This window comes from Halyomorpha halys, unplaced genomic scaffold (genome assembly GCF_000696795.3).
Source record: "Halyomorpha halys isolate HHAL.00 unplaced genomic scaffold, Hhal_1.1 Scaffold587.1, whole genome shotgun sequence".
Lineage (NCBI taxonomy): Eukaryota > Metazoa > Arthropoda > Insecta > Hemiptera > Pentatomidae > Halyomorpha > Halyomorpha halys.
This window is the reverse complement of record NW_027109405.1, coordinates 947605-964622: the sequence shown is the minus strand read 5'-3', so window position 1 is coordinate 964622 and position 17018 is coordinate 947605. Positions and strand designations below refer to the sequence as shown.

Sequence of the window (17018 nt, the reverse complement as noted above, 5' to 3'; positions counted from 1 at the left end):
GTTTTATTGCAAATCATCATCAGGACTATACACTAAATAAGACTACTTTGTAAGAACATAGATAACTGTATACAAAAATTCTATTATATATATATTCTATGATCCTGGATGCTATGCATACGCATGGAAATATAATAATAATAATACTTTATTTATTCTGGGACGAGTCCCTTTAGAATAATACAGAGAAATCAATAGATAAGGGCTGAGGAGCCTCAGAGATACTTAAAAAAAAAAATACAAAGAAGTATAAACAGTCATTATAAAAAATAATTATAGGTTACTTTCTCACTTTTATCAGTTGAACAATAAAATTTTAAAAAATGAGTAAATAAAAAAGAGAAAAAGAAACGATGTAAAAATAATTAAGAATGATATAATAGTTAACATACATATTTACAATTATATTAATTTACAATTTTATGGGGTGTGAATGGATAAGAAATCTTTGAACAGGCGGGATTTAAAGGTAGGGAAAGTATTGGAGCGACGAATGTTGGAAGGGATGGAGTTCCATAAGGATGAGGCTCGGATAATGAACAATCTATTGAAAGCAGCGATTCGGTGGGTCCTTGTGTATAAATCTGAAGACCGGGAACGGGTATTGCAGAAAAAAATAGAGGATTTGAATTGAAGGAGGTCAGAGATATATGAAGGATAGCAGAATTGGATGACTTGGAAGATGAAGGATGCCAGGAAATACTTACGACGGTAGGAAGGATAAAGCCATTCAACTCTGCATAAAAACGGGAAACAAGAGGTGTCCCTAGGGATCCCGAAGGTGAATTGTACACAGCAATTTATCAAACGTTTTAATTATAATACATAAGTATCATGGGTATGGTATAAAAAACTGGTGGAGCATATAACACAAACAAAATACATTAAGTACAATCATATGTGGGTATCATAAAAGTAGTAAGGCAAGTATCGATCCAGGATATAAGAAGTATCTATAATCTAAAAGTAGAGTTAGGTATAAATTTTGGTGAAAAAGTGCGGATATTTGTCTTGGTGAAGCATGTATTATTGGTTTAATTTTAGAGGTTAAGGATTTTGAATGCCATCAAAATTGATAGGCAAAAATCATATGACCTTGGAGTTTACACAATCTTTAGCATGGGAGTGTTCCATTCTGACCATCAAATTATCTATAAACTGTGAATATTAAAGGGAATCAGTGGTTGTATCCTTATGATTCTATTTTGTGGTTGTATATTTGTGATGATGTTTTAATCAAAATTGTAGCAACTTTAAAAAGTTGTAGTAAGCAAAAAAAAAGTAATAAAATATGCTACATCAGCATATTAATTTTCTGCAATGTTTGTAATGTTTTTATTTTTTTTATATATATATTTTTTTCACGGAACGGCCTTATAGATCACACGAATATCATTACTTTTGACTTCTCTCTTGTTTTTGTTTTTCCCTTTCTTCCATTTTTTCCTCATTATCTCTGTATGCCTTTGTTTTCATTCTTTTGTCCATGCGACCCCCTTTTTCGAATTTCTCTTTCCCACAAGAACCCTGATTTCCTTCAGTCTTTTCCTATATCTTTTTCCTTCCAGACAGTCCTGGTCCGTTATTCTTAGTCTTTCAATTTCTTCCTTCATCTGTCTGATGTGTCCTTCTGAGCTTTTGTATCCTCGGATTTTTTGGAATATTTCCTTGTTTAGTCTTTCCAGGGCCCTTCTTACCATATGTCTGTGGAATTTCAGTCTCCTGATCCTTATTTTTGTTTTTAGGTCCATTGTGCCTTTGTAGATTTCTTTGTTGGGTTTTAGCCTGTATCCTCCTTGTGTCTTTTTGGGGCTGTAGATTCTTCGTTCTATTCTCAGTAGTTTTTCCAGACTGGGAAGGCATGTGGTTTCTGTCCCATATAGTAATAGTATTAATGGTTTAACAACTGTGTTGTAGTGTTGAATTTTCGCTTTTGTGGACAGGTTTTTCTTGTTGAATACGTTTCTGGTTGCAAAAGTTAGTTTCTCTAGTTTGGTTATTCTTTCCTTCATACTTTCATTTTCCGAACCATTGTTACATAAGTCTTGCCAAGTACCTAAATTTGTTTGTTACTCTTATTCATTCATATTTGGTTTCTACCTTTTTCTTCTTGAAGTCTGAATCTGTAGACATTAATTCTGTTTTTGCATAAGAGATTTGTAGACCTGTTTTTTTTTTTCTATTTCTTCTTGCGTTTCTGCTAAAAGGACAAGGTCATCTGCATAGGCAAGGCACCTTACTTTGACGTGGTTGTTCTTGGTCCCTATTATCACACCTGTATTATTGATTTTCGATAGCTCTTTCATTATCTTATCCAGTACCACGTTGAACAGGGAGAGGCCATCTCCTTGTCTGAGTCCCAATTTTATTTGGAAAGGTTTGCTGCTGGTTCCTCTGAATCTTACCTTGGATTCGGTGTCCGTTAGTGTTAGTTCTATTAGTTTCCTAGTCTTCTGGTCCACTCCGTATTCTTTCATTATTTTCAGTAGTGTCTTTCTATCCTCCGAATTGTACACTGTTTTATATTTTATGAACAAAAATTTTGTTTCCAGTTTATAATTTCATATAATTAATACTTAATGTATAATTAATTAATAATTAATATAATACATTAATTTTTTACCAAGAGCAAAAATGAAATGTTGATTGTGTATAATCCACAAGATAACCTCCTAATCTCTGCAGTCCTCTTGTCCAGAACTAATGATTATGGCCTAAACCTAATTATTGTGAAGATCATTAAACTTTACCTCCCCACCATTCTTAATTTATAATTATATATATTTTTTTTCTCCTTCCAAAATTCAATTTTTTTAAAAGCCTTGAAAAGATTCTTGGTTTGTACATCCTTAACTGCCCCTAGTGGGAATTGAACCCACAATGTTCCGAACCAAAGCAGTGGGACCTGTGCCCCAACTCTTAAGGCCGTCACTTCCCTAGCTTTTATACATAGGTGAGAGGTGTACCAACATGGTCAGTCGGAATGACAGTAAAACCAAAGATAAGACAGAAGTCTGCAGCCCTGTAAGCCAGAAATTAGACAGTCCACGGCCTCCTAAGTCAGAAATTAAAACATACACCGCCTACTTTCACTTCTGACTTGGGACAAGGGAGAGTCCCCTGTGGAAAACATTTTATATATAAATTGATTAAAAATGCATTCAGAGGTACTTTAATAATATATTTACTAAAACATTTAGCGAACACTAAAGTATTAGTTAAAATAACAACAAAGTAATTTTGACAATAATTCCTCATAAAATATGTGTTGACGAACCATTCCCGCGGCCCATCCCCAAGGTTCTCGTGGGCGACGAACCACCGTTTGGGAACCACTACATTGAAGTAACCCCTCATGGCCAGGCGGAATGACATTCATCATTCAAAAGCTAGACTGACTTGAATTACGAAGACCTCTACACAATCAGTCCGACAAACGTTTAGTTATAAATGAGATATCGAGCAGGAATGTCTCGATTCATAATAAACAGAAAGCTTGTTTGGCCAATTTGCCTACCAGAATAAAGTGAAACAAAGGGTATGAACGCAGCACTTGGAACCTCTCCTCTTCAAATTATGAATGATCGGATTTCAAAATTTCCTGCTATACATCGGTTTTACCATTACACGATCAATCTTATCGTCCATCTTTGGGTTTACTTTTATTATGACTGACCATATACATGAGAAGCGGCACGATCTATTCCCATGGATATATATACGTTCACTTTTTCCAATTAATTTATTACTTTACATTTTTCGGAACATTCGGTATGTTCATCTGAAAGATTATTAGTGAAGATACAACTAAATGTTTTTTATTTGACTGAACACAAAATGGTAAGAAAATGTTGCGTGAGTGGTGACACCATATATTTTTGTTACTGTTCATTGTATATTTACTAATTCATTGTTTTGATATTTATGGAAGAATTTTTCTTCGTGAACGACGCGTTGAGCTTTTCGTTGTTTAAAAACCTTGGGGAAATTAAAAACTAGGAGGTTCCCGGGATATTTTGTTTTTAATTTTTTTTTTTGTGGTAAACTATATTTAAAGTTTCGGCTTAGTATAACTATTCAGTTTAATATTAGCTTGTTGAGAGCAAATTGTTCATGAGCTATGGATTTTAAATTTTAAAGAGAGGAGAGTTTTGTATTAGGGTTATACTATTTTAAAATTTGAGTAATATGTGGACTACCAGACAAATTTTGAAGTATACTATCATTGGAGGAGGCCTAGTAGGAACTGCTATTTCCTATAAGGCCAACATGTATAACTTTGAAGCTATAGGCTTGTTTCGTTTTGGTAGAGCTGCTGCAACTGTTAGTGTATATTGTAATAATTCTCACCATATTATAAAGAATACTTTGATATATTTTGTCAGTACATTTTCTTGTTTTAGGCACTCGCTATTGGATTGCACTATAGGAAACAGTTATATCTAACAGATTTAGATCCACAATCTTTAGATTATTTCAATTTAAGGTCTAAGGTTAGTTCCTTGACTTAAAATTATTTTTATTATTAAAAAAAATTTATATATTTTTGTATTGTAAATACTGATGATTATAGACTCACAAAGAAGCTGCTGTAAAGCTTTTGGAATTATGTTGTATGAATAAAGGAGTCTTTATAAAGGTTGGCCAACATATTGGTTCACTAGAGTACTTATTGCCAATTGAATATGTGGAAACCATGAAAATATTGCATAGTCATGCACCTCAGTCACCATTGAAGGATATTTATTCAGTAATAAAAGAGGACTTACATAAAGATGTAACTAAATACCATAGCTGAAATTGTTATATATTGTTGCAACAATGATGAATTTATCATCATTTGTATTTCCAGCCTTCTGAATTATTCATTGAATTCGATACAGAACCTATAGGAACTGCATCCTTAGCCCAAGTGCATCGTGCTAAATTAAAAGATGGAAGAGTTGTTGCTGTCAAAGTGCAACACCCTTTTGTTAGAGGGAATTCCATTGTTGATATGAAAACAATGGAGGTAAGTACTATGTTCAATTAAACAGCAAAAATATTAGATTTATAATGCTGTGCAGTTGATAACATATGATTAATGTTACATGTTAGTTTTTGTTGAAATAAAGATTCTTGATGGAAAATTGACAGGCTTTCATGAGAACTGTGGTTTTAAGTTCTTGGAAACAATTCAAATTCTTTGCCTAAAGTTTGGAAGTTGAGACTGGGTTTAATCACTTTTTTTTTAACTTGCTCTTTTTGCGTTTCAGTATCAAATTTCAACCTAGGATCACCATCCCTCTTTATCTCTTGCAAGAGGACTCATCTATTGCAATTGTAGTCATCTCTTGCACGATCATTTTTCTCATATGACCTAACTTGGTTTTTGGCTATTATAGCTGAGTCATTTTCTGGATCTCTAGCTCTTGTTGTCCTTGCCATCAAAACATTTTATGGGTCTCAGTCAAGGCTCATTCAGGAGAAATGTACGAACCACCTCAACTACCTGTTCTCCTGGGTATTTTTTAGTAATGTGATACTTAGTTCTTCTTTAATGTTTTCATTCATGACCTATCCCTATCCGTTATGAAGCTATTCTGTGTAAGTAGTTCATCCTTGCTGCATTTATTTGGATGGAAGAACATAACTCTTTTTTAAGTATAACAGAACAGTTATATGTATTGGTTTGAAAATGTAGATCTTGACCTCTCTTTTTTTCCCACAATTGTGTTACAAATAAAGTATATGTACTATTATTTGTTTTGCTATTCTGTGCTGTGTACTATTATGTGTTTTTCCTATTATCTTCCTGTTCTTCCCACTGATTTTCATTATTTATCCATAAAGATGATGAAGAGTTGAGGACTTCCTTCTTAATTCCTTTTTCCATTGGAAAGCACGGAAGGATAGATGGCTTTGGTGTTTGGCTCTGTATTGCCATTTCTACTTCATCTTCCCATATTATGTCCTAATTAAATTAGCTATTACTTTATTCATTTTTTCTCGGTAGGTTACATAGTTTCTCTTTAGAACCACAATGAGAGAAGTTTGAAACCCAGATTCCTTGAGAGAAGTTTGAAGCCCAGATCTGAATTTAAAGACAATCCTGCTAAAAAACTAATCATAACTATTATTATTGAGCTCTGCCCTGGGTTCTAACTTTATGGAATAACTATTACCATGCATTTTTATTTTGTGCCACCTGAATGTAGTGTCATGTTCCCGAATTATTATCTGTATAGTCAGCAAACTTGTTTATAATTAAATAAGCAGTTTATTTAGGAATTTATTAGGCTCACCAGACATATATTCAAGCTGGCTTGTCCATCTATGTTCTTCGTCTCATTCGATTGTGCAAAGTTTCATTCCTTGTTTGAGTTGTATTGCTCATTATTGCTATTTCGCTCCATATATCTGGAGATTTCCATTGACAAAATTTCTATTAAAAATTAGAAGTTGTCAAAAAACTGTACTTCATTGCTCTCTAAGTTCCAAAACCATGCACTTCTGATTGGATCTGCATCATACGTATGTTTTTTTTTACTACTGTCAATATAAAAGCTTGATAAGTATTGATGCTACTCAAAGTATAAATAGTTGTCTCCTGTTATTCTTATTAGTTCTAATGCTATGCATTTATTATATGCTACTAATTAATTTGAGTGAATAAAGCCTTGATGGTTTCCCAACCATGCATGATTACTGATCATGTATATACCGCTAATTAATGATTTAAAAACATTATCTATGTTCATTATTGCATATGTCTTGTTTGTTTCTGTAAAATATATTAATTGTTGGTAGCTGGAAGTACTCTCATAAATTAACACATCACTTTTAAAAAATTTGATTACTAAGTTAGCAAACATATTAGTTTGTAATTTTCCAGATAAGATACTGAATGGAATTTTGATCTAAGGTATTAATCAATATAATGGCTTGGGTGTTTCCTGAATTCAAGTTCAAATGGCTTGTAGAAGAAAGTAAAAAAAACATTCCACGGGAGTTGGATTTCACAGAGGAAGCCAAGAATACAATAAAAGTCAAAAAGATGTTTCAACATTTCTCATGGCTCAAAGTAGGTATAATTTAGTTTGTTAATATTAGCCTACCTTATTATTATATCTATGATGAATATTATTCTTACTGTTTGCTATCTTGCTCAATCCTTATTACTACTATTACAGTTATTATTACAAACATTATTATTATTATTATTAATCTATATGCATAAGTTTTAAAATCTAATAATGATTAAAATAGTTTTGCTGAGTACTACATTTCTTGTCTTAATCTTGCTTTCCAAAGTTGTACAATGGTCAGAAACTGCATCTGCTTAAATTTTGTTTGTAGTTCTCTTCCTTACCATTTCTGACATATTTGGTAGTTATCATAAGGGTTACGAGTCTATTCTAAACAGAGTGGGGATGTTAAGTTTTCATTCCATTGGGTCACCATGATTCAAGTCCATCCCACTACAGACTCGAAGTTGCTAAGGTGACACCTCAACACAATCGACTTTCTCAGCCTGGCATCTACTTAAATTTAATATTTTCAATCCACTCCTGAGGGGAAATAATCTGTATCTACTCTTACTATTTCATAAGAATGATTCTTAGCACTAAAATCTCCCATCATTGTTTATTAATTCATTTCTGGGATCTTTTCTAATTTATAAAGTTTTTTCACTATGAATAATAGAGTATGGTGGATAAAGGCTTCATTTAAGAAATTAAACTGGACCAAAACAAAGCTATAATTTATTTAATAAAATATCTTTAATAGCTTACTGATACAAAAATTAAGTATATCAACATTATATGAAAATTCAAATAATTTGTTATGGATGTGGTTTCAGCCATGCAATTTATAACTAACTTAAATGTGACCATAATGTATTTATGCTAAGTCGTTATCTTTCATGATTTTGTTGAGAATGGTGTGTAGTCTGTGTTATAAGGTATCTTCATCTTCTGGTTGTCACTGGTACGACAGGTAGGGAATATCTCCTGGATTCTGGTGGAGCTTCTACACTTCCATTGTCTGTGTACACCTCGTTGATATCTGCCATGTTTGGTCGATAATAGAGCCTTTTAAGCCCAAATGGTTCAGATGGTCTTGGTAGTTGTGTCCTCAACATCTTTGCTACTCCCTTGTGATTAAGTAAGGATTAGCACTTAGGTTAGCCTTTAGTAAGGGTGCTACCTTTCCTCGACCTCTTGGCCCCTCTTTAATCTGTTGTCATCATTTTCAATCCTTCTAATATAAATTGTTTACAAAGTTACCTTTAAACAGTCCTACTATATAGATTTACTTTGTTTTCCAACCAACAATTTGGATTGTTATGGGGTAATTTTTGAAAATAACAAGTTGCATTTATTCAAAATTGGTGTATTGGAACATATACATTATAACTTTTTTTTTTTTCAAATTCTAGATTCCAGATATTTTGAGTGAACTGAGTACTAAAAGAGTTTTAACTATGGAATATGTTGATGGTGGCCAAGTCAATGATGTAAACTATATGAAAGAAAATAAAATTAATCCTTTTGATGTATCAGATAAATTGGGTTTGTTATACTCTGAAATGATTTTTAGAAATGGTTTTGTTCATAGTGATCCTCATCCAGGAAATATATTGGTAAAGAAAGAAGAAGATGGTAAAACGTACATTGTTCTCCTGGACCATGGGTTATACGCTGTAAGGATTCAGTATTTATTCAAAACCATCTTCCATATGTTTTTCATTTGGTAACAATATTGACATGTTTTAGAATATCAGTGATAAAGTGCGGACTGAATATTCAGGTCTTTGGCTTAGTATTTTGGATAAAGATATGAAAGGTATGAAAAAACATGGTGAAGCTCTTGGTGTTGGTTCATTATATGACCTCTTTGCCTGCATGGTTGCTGGTCGTAGTTGGACAGCAATCCAATCCGGTATAACTCAGAGTAAACATACTGTTCAAGAGGTGACTATTGTATAAATGTTCACTTCTTTAAATATAATTTGATAATGTTATTGTGTCATATTGAATATAATTTTAGAAAGAACAGTTTCAACATGACATACCTCTTGTTTTGGCTAAGATTACAGAAACTTTACATTATGTAAATAGAGAAATGCTTTTGATTTTAAAAACTAATGATCTGCTTCGAGGTATAGAATACACTCTGCATACTGACAATAGGTGTCCTATATTTCTTTTAATGCTTTATTATACTTAGTTTTTCTCCAAAGTGAAATTGTTTTAATAATAATATTTTTTAGGATGTCTTCGTTTTTGGTTATGTCAAAAAGTTGCGTTCGTTGCGTTTATGAACAGAAGTTGAAGCATTGTTCTACTAAATTGGATAAAATGAAAATAAGTATTATTGAAACTTGGGAACTTCTCAAGATATCTATTTATTATACCTATTTGAGTTTAAAAACATTCTCTTGGAGACAACTGCTAATGCTGTAGTACCTATTGTTACCTATAAATTGTAATTTTCATTAACTTACCCAATATAGTTTTAAGTTACTCAGGTGATTAAACTATGATATAATAGTTTACTTCATGGAGATATTGATGATTCTAGCACTTACCTCAATTCTATGTTTCTTCATCAATTTTACTTTGGCAAGTATTTGGAGTCTATTAGTAAGTTAGAAACTTAACTATATGTGTCATGACTGCCATTTTTACCATGATCTGTACCTAACCATGACCTTTATTTGTCAAATAAAATGTGACTTCAATTGTGTAGGTATTATTCTTATTTATTATTTTTATAGCTGTTATGTGCTTAGTATTTATTATGAATGCCCTTTTTGGGTCATTTCTGAAATGTAATATTCCTAAATAGTTAACTTGGGGGAAAAAAATTGTAAATCTGCTTTTAGCATTTTTTTTTATACTAGAACCGATATTTTTGTCTAACTATGGCATTTTTGTTGCATTTTTTAAGTTAAATGAACACTATTTATTTACAAAAAACAAATAATTATAAATAGTGTTTAGTATCTTTTGTTATTGACATCATTTAGTGTAAACCTAAATGAGGAATGGAAATGGAAAACGCTGTATATGCCATTACATAGTTTTGAGAAAAACAACAAAAAACAGGTAGTTGACTGCAATTTTTGTTATGAAATTATGAAAAAATTACAGCCCTTGGAATTAAACTGTTCAAGATAGGAACTTCCAGCAGTTGCCAATCGATTGGTGTTGATTTCTTCACTGTTATCCCGTCAAAATCTTACTTTTCATATTTCTGGCACTTACATCCTTTTCCATTCCCATGCCTCAAATACTGTTATTTTTTCGGGGTTCATGAAGAAGAGTTACAGAAACTTGTAGCTGTATACTCTTATTTACCGGCTGTGCTAACCTGGTACTCTTTAGGTGTGAGATGTAATAACTTAAGATTTTTTCTTTCTGTTTAATAAAAAAATAAAGGAGTTACTTTATACTGTATTACTGAGCTGGATGTGTATGTTATGCTGTACCAATTGAAATGCCAATTTTTCCAGGTAGCATGTATGAATTTTGTGTAATTTTACTAATCAATCAAGTGAATTTCTTAACAATTCTTCTAATGAATAAGTTAAAAGCTTGAGGTAAAAAAAAAAAAAAAAAATGAATTCTTGAAATGATTTTATGTCAGATTGCCATTTTTTAACATTGAGAATTTTAGAAAATATTACTAGGTTTTGAAAAGTGATTGCTAGTTATTTGATATTACTATCTAGTAAGTGCTTAACCCAGGGGGAGGAGGGAGAGTCTTTCTCTCCTTTAGGGGCTTCCAGTTGAATCTCCTAGTACTGTATTACATTTCAGTGTGTTATGTGATATCTAGAGGTAAGCAGCCTATTCTAATCATTGTGAGGGTCAAGTTTTCATTTTGTGGAACCGTCACAGAAATAAAAGTCAAAATTTGGAGAGAATTCTGTCTCGCCTTCCTTTTCATTCTAGTTTTCTAACTTTTTGTCTTCCACAGTGATTTGTCAGTAGAATAGTTTAGCACAGCTTCAAAGTTACACATCCATCATTTATTCTTTTTTCTTCAAAAAAGAATTTCTTTTTTCTTAACAAGCAGCGAACTATTGCAGGGAGTGGAGATTTGTAATTGACTTTCTCCATTACCTTTATTCTGTAATTTCAGAGTCTGTTGTCCTTATAGTGATTACTTTTTTTTCTCTAGCTCTCATTGCTGACAGATGGGATCATCAGGGCTTACAGAATTAAGCCCTGGAACATAAGGTGAAATATTGGCTCATAATAAATAGTTGATTTACTTTTAAGTTATTTTGATCACAACTGGACCTTATTTTCCTCATAGTATTCATCATTTTTTTCTAAAGCCTTCACAAATTCCAGTAAATAATCCATTATCTTTACTTGACAAATATGACAGTTTAGCTGATTGTACATTTAGATAAAACAAACAACTTTTCGTACCAGTTACATTGAATGTTCGAAAGTAGCCATCATCAAGGAGGTTTGTTGGTTCACACCATATCATCGGCACACCAAATAAGTTCTCTTGTAATCAAGAAACACAGTGTCTCCACAAATGTTTTACAAATTTGAAATGACATAAAATAGTTATCCTGCTGTCCAAGTTGTTTTCCAAAATATGCTCAATATGCTTTAAGCTTGTTTAACAAAGTCATTTATTTTGATTTGTCGTTTTTCCTTATAGAATTTTCTTTATATGGTGGAAACAGTACTGGGATCATTAATATAGGATTAAATGAATTACTTACTCTGGCTTTCTTAAGAAATATATGGTTGGAAAACAAACAAGTTTTATTGACACATATGACAGTCTTACTTCTAATTTATAAACAATTCGTTAACAAAATTATATTTTGTTTCTTTAAGGGTTATTATCCCTGAATAGACATTACAAGAGGCTAGAGATAACCAAAAACTTTTTCTATAGTTTGGTTATAATGAGAACCTCATTCTTTTTTCATAAGAAAAAATGTAGTGAGAAAATGAGACAATTTGAACAAAGTAACTACACATGGTATGCTGTAATAGATTAGTGTATTCAAATTTCACTCCTATGCCCTAATGACCAAAATATAGTATTATTTTTTTCTCAGTGTTGTTAACAACTGTTTATTAAAATATATTTTTACTAAATAATTATTTAAAGATTTATGTGCTCGATTTACTATTCTGTCTGTCCTCATTTAATTTTAACTTTTGTTTATTTATTTTTTTAGTTAGGATGAGATTCATACCTCATCCTAACTAAAAAAATAATATTTAAATATTTACTTTTGATGACAATTTGTTCAATTGTTTGTCTCTAATATTTATTTATAAAAATATATATATTTTACTTTGATTACCATGTGGTGAAACATTTAAAACAATTTTTTTTTGGGGGGGGGGGGGGGAAGGTTAGCTATTATGTATTTAACTTTTTATTATTTTTTCTCAATATAAAATCAAAAAGGTTAAATTATAATTTGAGAACTTAGTAAATATATAATTAAATTAGCATTAATTCTGATTTATTTTTATTTTGTAATAAGATATTATGCTTGTTACTATTATAGTTATATTAATTTGTTTACTTTCTGTTACAAGGATTTTCTTTCATTTACAATATCAAACAATTTTGTTGCGATTGTGTTTATTTTGGATTTAGATTTCTCAAAAACCAGTGTTATTTAAGTTCGTTTTTTATATTTTCTCTTTTTGTTAATTTAATTAAAATAAATATTGTCATTTTTTGCTTTTGGTGGGTTTTAGATCAATATTTCTATGTATTATGATGTCTTCTGAATGTGTTATTTTACCATTTCAAAAAAATAATATCAAGGGATTTTTTGACCTAATCCCATTTGCTACTGAAAGACATATTCTTATGTATTTTTTCTTTAGTTTATATTCATGGTATTACCAAATAAATACTGTTTATGTTTATATAAGTTGGTATTTGGTGAAGAAATAATGGTTAATGATTATAACAATTTACTAAAAGGATTGCCTTCTGTGATAAAAGTAAAGTTTATGCCTTACTGTTAGATCGTTTTAGTTACAAAATGAAAGCTTATTTTTTTTATCTATGTACACTATTTGTTAATGAAACATTTGCTGTTTTGTGTTGGAAAAATATGACTGAAAATAAATTTATTTGGTATCGTAGCTATGTTTATCATTTTTCTCTAAATGTAATACGTGCTTAAAACGTTAATTTAAAAGATTTGGTTTAAACATTTTAAAAAGCGATAATTTCGTCTTGGCATTTCTCCTCTTGGACGTTCTTTAATTGGCTTATCAGCTACTTCAGATAAACAGCTGACTGAGTTAATGATGCCCGAGATCAACTGCTGTTCGGTCAGTGATAGGATTGATAGCGTGATAGCGTGATAGTGTTCGATTAACGTGTTCTTGGGCTGTTAGAGATGGTTGTTTGTGAAAGAACTGGCGATATTATCAAGCTTCCTACTTTTGAAATTTTTAAAATAAGATTATTTTCTTTGTTCTGGGGGTTTTGGTCACTTTTGAAATTTTCTTTTAAAAAACTGTTTACCTCTTCTGAGAAGGAATATGCCGTTATCGGAAACCCTCCTTCGTGCCTTACTGATTCGTCTCTTGGACATCATTCCTACATAAAAATAAAGGTAATCGGAGTAATTTTATTTATGGATTAAATTTTTATTTTCTTGTTATATATGATTTTAAATTACGATTGGAATCATTTTCATAAATATTGAATTTTAGGGAGTTAAGTTTCATTATGTTGAAGCTGGGATTAAAGAGCAGCCTTTAGTTATTTTGTTGCATGGATTTCCAGATTTCTGGATTACTTGGAGAAACCAAATTCCTGAACTCTCAAAACATTACAGGTTTGAAAATTATTGTTGGCATCAATCTTTGAACTTGATTTAGAAGAAATAATATTTACAATAACTTTAATTTAAACTAATTTCACATTATTGTTTTTTAGGGTTGTTGCTGTGGATCTGAAAGGATTCGGTGATTCAGACAAACCAGAATCGCGTTCAAATTATGGAATAAAAAGAATTATTGATGAAATCAACGAACTTATTGTCTTTCTTGGCTATAAGAAATGTACATTAATTGGACATGATTTGGGTGGTTTTATTGGCTGGTTGATGGTTCACTTACACCCCGAGATTGTTCATAAATTTGTTGCTATCTCTGCTCCCCATCCAAATCTTTATTGGAGTTCATTTAGCAACAGTAGCCCTTTTAATGTACGGTGAGTATTTAAAAGTATATTATCAACATCCTTTTTAAAATAGAGTAGATTTGTTGACAATGTTACTAGACAAAAATAAATCTGTTTATCTCATTATTATTATTGCACTTTGAATAGAAACCAATTAAAACTGTCATGTAATTGCCATTCTTTTCTTCTTCTTTTTTTTTTTTTTTAATTTTCATTAATGACTGATTATACACACCTTTGAACCTTTTTGAGTTACTCTTACCTTATCTAAGGCAAGTTGAAATCATTTATTTATCTTGTTGATTATTTTTTTACTTTTACTTATGTATCAACTTTTTATTTAATTTTCTATTGATGGTATATTACTTTTGTAACATTGTATTCAAATAAATACAATATTTTTATATGATGAAATTAGTGCTGAAGAGAAACTATTTTAGAATAGAAGTTATCTGTGTAATATGAACTATTTTTAACAATTTAGAATTATTAAATAATTAATATCATTCATTTCCAATTTTATTTTTCAGTGTAGTAATCTTTGTGTAGTAAATTATTAATGTTTTATCATATTGGGAAAAATTAATTTGATCATTAATTTAAAATAATTATTGTATTTTGTAATTGTTGTAAGAAAAGGAAAAAAAGTTTCTAATTGAAATTTTATCCATAGAGATTTGAGATGCGCTGATACCTCTTAGGTGCTATTGTGGTAGGTGTTCCTTTCCTGTATCTACTATTTTTACCTGATACTTGTCATAAATGTTTCAAAAACTTAGTTGATATTTCCTCAGCTTATTACAATGTCGGGACATAAAAAGAAAAATTGTATTCGGGCAAAATGAGATGATGTTTTTTTCTTAAAAAATCTATACTGTGTTTTTCTAATATAAATAAATTAAATACTTTATTTGAGGTAGTTAACATATAGACTGAGGAAAAGTATATACATACATGTTTATCTAAATCATTGAAAGATAATAGGTCCATGAATGGAATTTTATAAAAATAAATAATATGGAGGTTTACTAAACTGAAAAATGTGTCCTGTATTTATAATATTCCCATGAATAATAACGTATAATAAAGAATAGTGGGAAGATTTGTTCCAATTATTAGCTGTGATTCCAAATTGCAACTGAAAGTACTTGATACTTAGGTTTGTCTCATATTAGTGTTCCTGTGATTATTTTTATTTGTAACAAAATTCAAGAAAATCACCCAAAAATGTTTCAAAATAAAAATTTGTTTTTTTCTAATTTTAAATGGTTATTTCAAGGTGGTTACAGTTTTGCCAGTTACCTTCTCTTCCAGAAATGGAAACATTGGACAATGATTTGACAGTTATTAACAACGTTTATGGACATCTCAACAACACAGTGGAGAACAAATCCTTTCTAAATGCTTATAAATATGCTTTCTCTCGTAAAGGTTCGTATTGTAATCGTAGGTTTACTTTTATTAGTGTGGTGTTAATTGCTATAATTGGGAATTTATTTATAGGTATGATTTGTCATGTTAACAAGTACCCACCAAACCTAACTTTTTCTGACTCAGCAGGGAGGTTATATTGTAAAGAAATATATGTTCTGAATGTTGAATTTATTTTATTATTTTCAATGAACCTTGTTAAATTTAAAAAAAGAAATATTTTCACAAATTATGCAATTTTTATATTTTCAAAGTTGTGTTTTGCTTATTTCTTGTATAACTTTCTCTAGAATCTGGCGTAGATTTTGACATTGAATTTACACATTTCATGGTTTATTAAAATTTTTAAAGAAAAAAAATAATAAGGTAAGTGTGTATTTAAAAGGGCAATTGAAGCTAGGATAATTTCATACTCTTTTCTTTTCAATGAACTTGGTAATGAACAATTCACATATTATTTAACAACATTTTACACATATTTTTAGTTGATGAATTATATAATTCAACATGATTCCTGATCTATTCAATAAATTTTTTTTTCCAAATTGATGTTCTGCGCGTGATAATATTAAATTAAACTTTTTAATCTACATAAGAAAACTTTAAAATTACTAGTGTTTAATATTAGTGCTTGATATGCTGATATTAATAATAATATCAGAGTAGTTGGAGAAATCAGGAGTTGGAGAGTTAGTTAAATTTCAATGGAGGTGGAAATGGAGTCAGCTTTGAAATCAGACCTGGTATGATTTGGAGCTGTATTTTCCAAACTCTTGTGTAGTCAGTTCATGTACCACCTTATCAGTATAAACAATGTGTTTATTTTAGCTTAGGAGTCCACTCCTCCTCGCCTTACTGTCAACCATTTCAGTATAATACATTTTCATTCTTTTGTATACTCAAATGTTTTGATTGATGTATTCAAAGACGCCATTTTTGCTGCAAACTAGCAGGAACAAGATGCAATCATATGTTTTATTGACGTGAGTGTTATTATCTCCGTTGAAGGTAGAATTTTAATTGAAGAATTAGAATTTTAACTTAAATCAAATAGAAAATAATTTTGAGGTGTAGATAGTTGACCGTAGATTAATGCTTGAAGAAGTTTGTCGGGGGGTGCGGTCAGCAAAGAACAACATAAATAAACAAAACCATATTTATTTAATTTATGCCGATGTTTCGACCTGAGTTTCAGGTCTTCATCAGGGCTATAGAACGAAGAGATAACAACAACATTTAGAGTAACAATATATATAGAGTAAAAAAATATATATATATATATATTTTTAGTATAGGTATATAAGTTAATACTCACAATGTAATTCAGATATAAGCCACTCACTATTTTCATTGTTTGTCATAATGTTCAATTTGTAGATTCCATTTATTTATTTAATTTT

General features: G+C 30.6%; 2 protein-coding genes across 3 annotated transcripts in view; both read left to right on the top strand.

Annotated features, from left to right (window-relative positions):
- Positions 1-3729: 3729 nt before the first annotated feature.
- Adck1 (aarF domain containing kinase 1) lies at positions 3730-10452 on the top strand. Of its 2 annotated transcripts, none has more exons than XM_024358633.2 (9): positions 3730-3840; positions 4404-4493; positions 4574-4777; positions 4853-5011; positions 6905-7063; positions 8423-8686; positions 8760-8957; positions 9034-9176; positions 9257-10452. In XM_024358633.2, exons 1-9 carry the CDS (start codon positions 3838-3840, stop codon positions 9447-9449), a joined length of 1413 nt encoding a protein of 470 aa, XP_024214401.1. In that variant the 5' UTR covers positions 3730-3837; the 3' UTR covers positions 9450-10452. The 2 variants fall into 2 exon arrangements, with proteins under 2 accessions (XP_024214401.1, XP_014282128.1); XM_014426642.3 differs by lacking the exon at positions 3730-3840 and adding an exon at positions 3912-4323.
- A 1941-nt stretch (positions 10453-12393) lies between these two features.
- Positions 12394-17018, top strand: part of LOC106684519 (epoxide hydrolase 4) — an 8030-nt gene continuing 3405 nt past the window's right edge. Inside the window, exons 1-4 of the mRNA XM_014426646.3 lie at positions 12394-13615; positions 13716-13840; positions 13942-14217; positions 15467-15618. Of these exons, the coding sequence (XP_014282132.1) occupies positions 13397-13615; positions 13716-13840; positions 13942-14217; positions 15467-15618 (772 nt within the window). The 5' untranslated portion in view covers positions 12394-13396. The remainder of the gene's footprint in view (positions 13616-13715; positions 13841-13941; positions 14218-15466; positions 15619-17018) is intronic.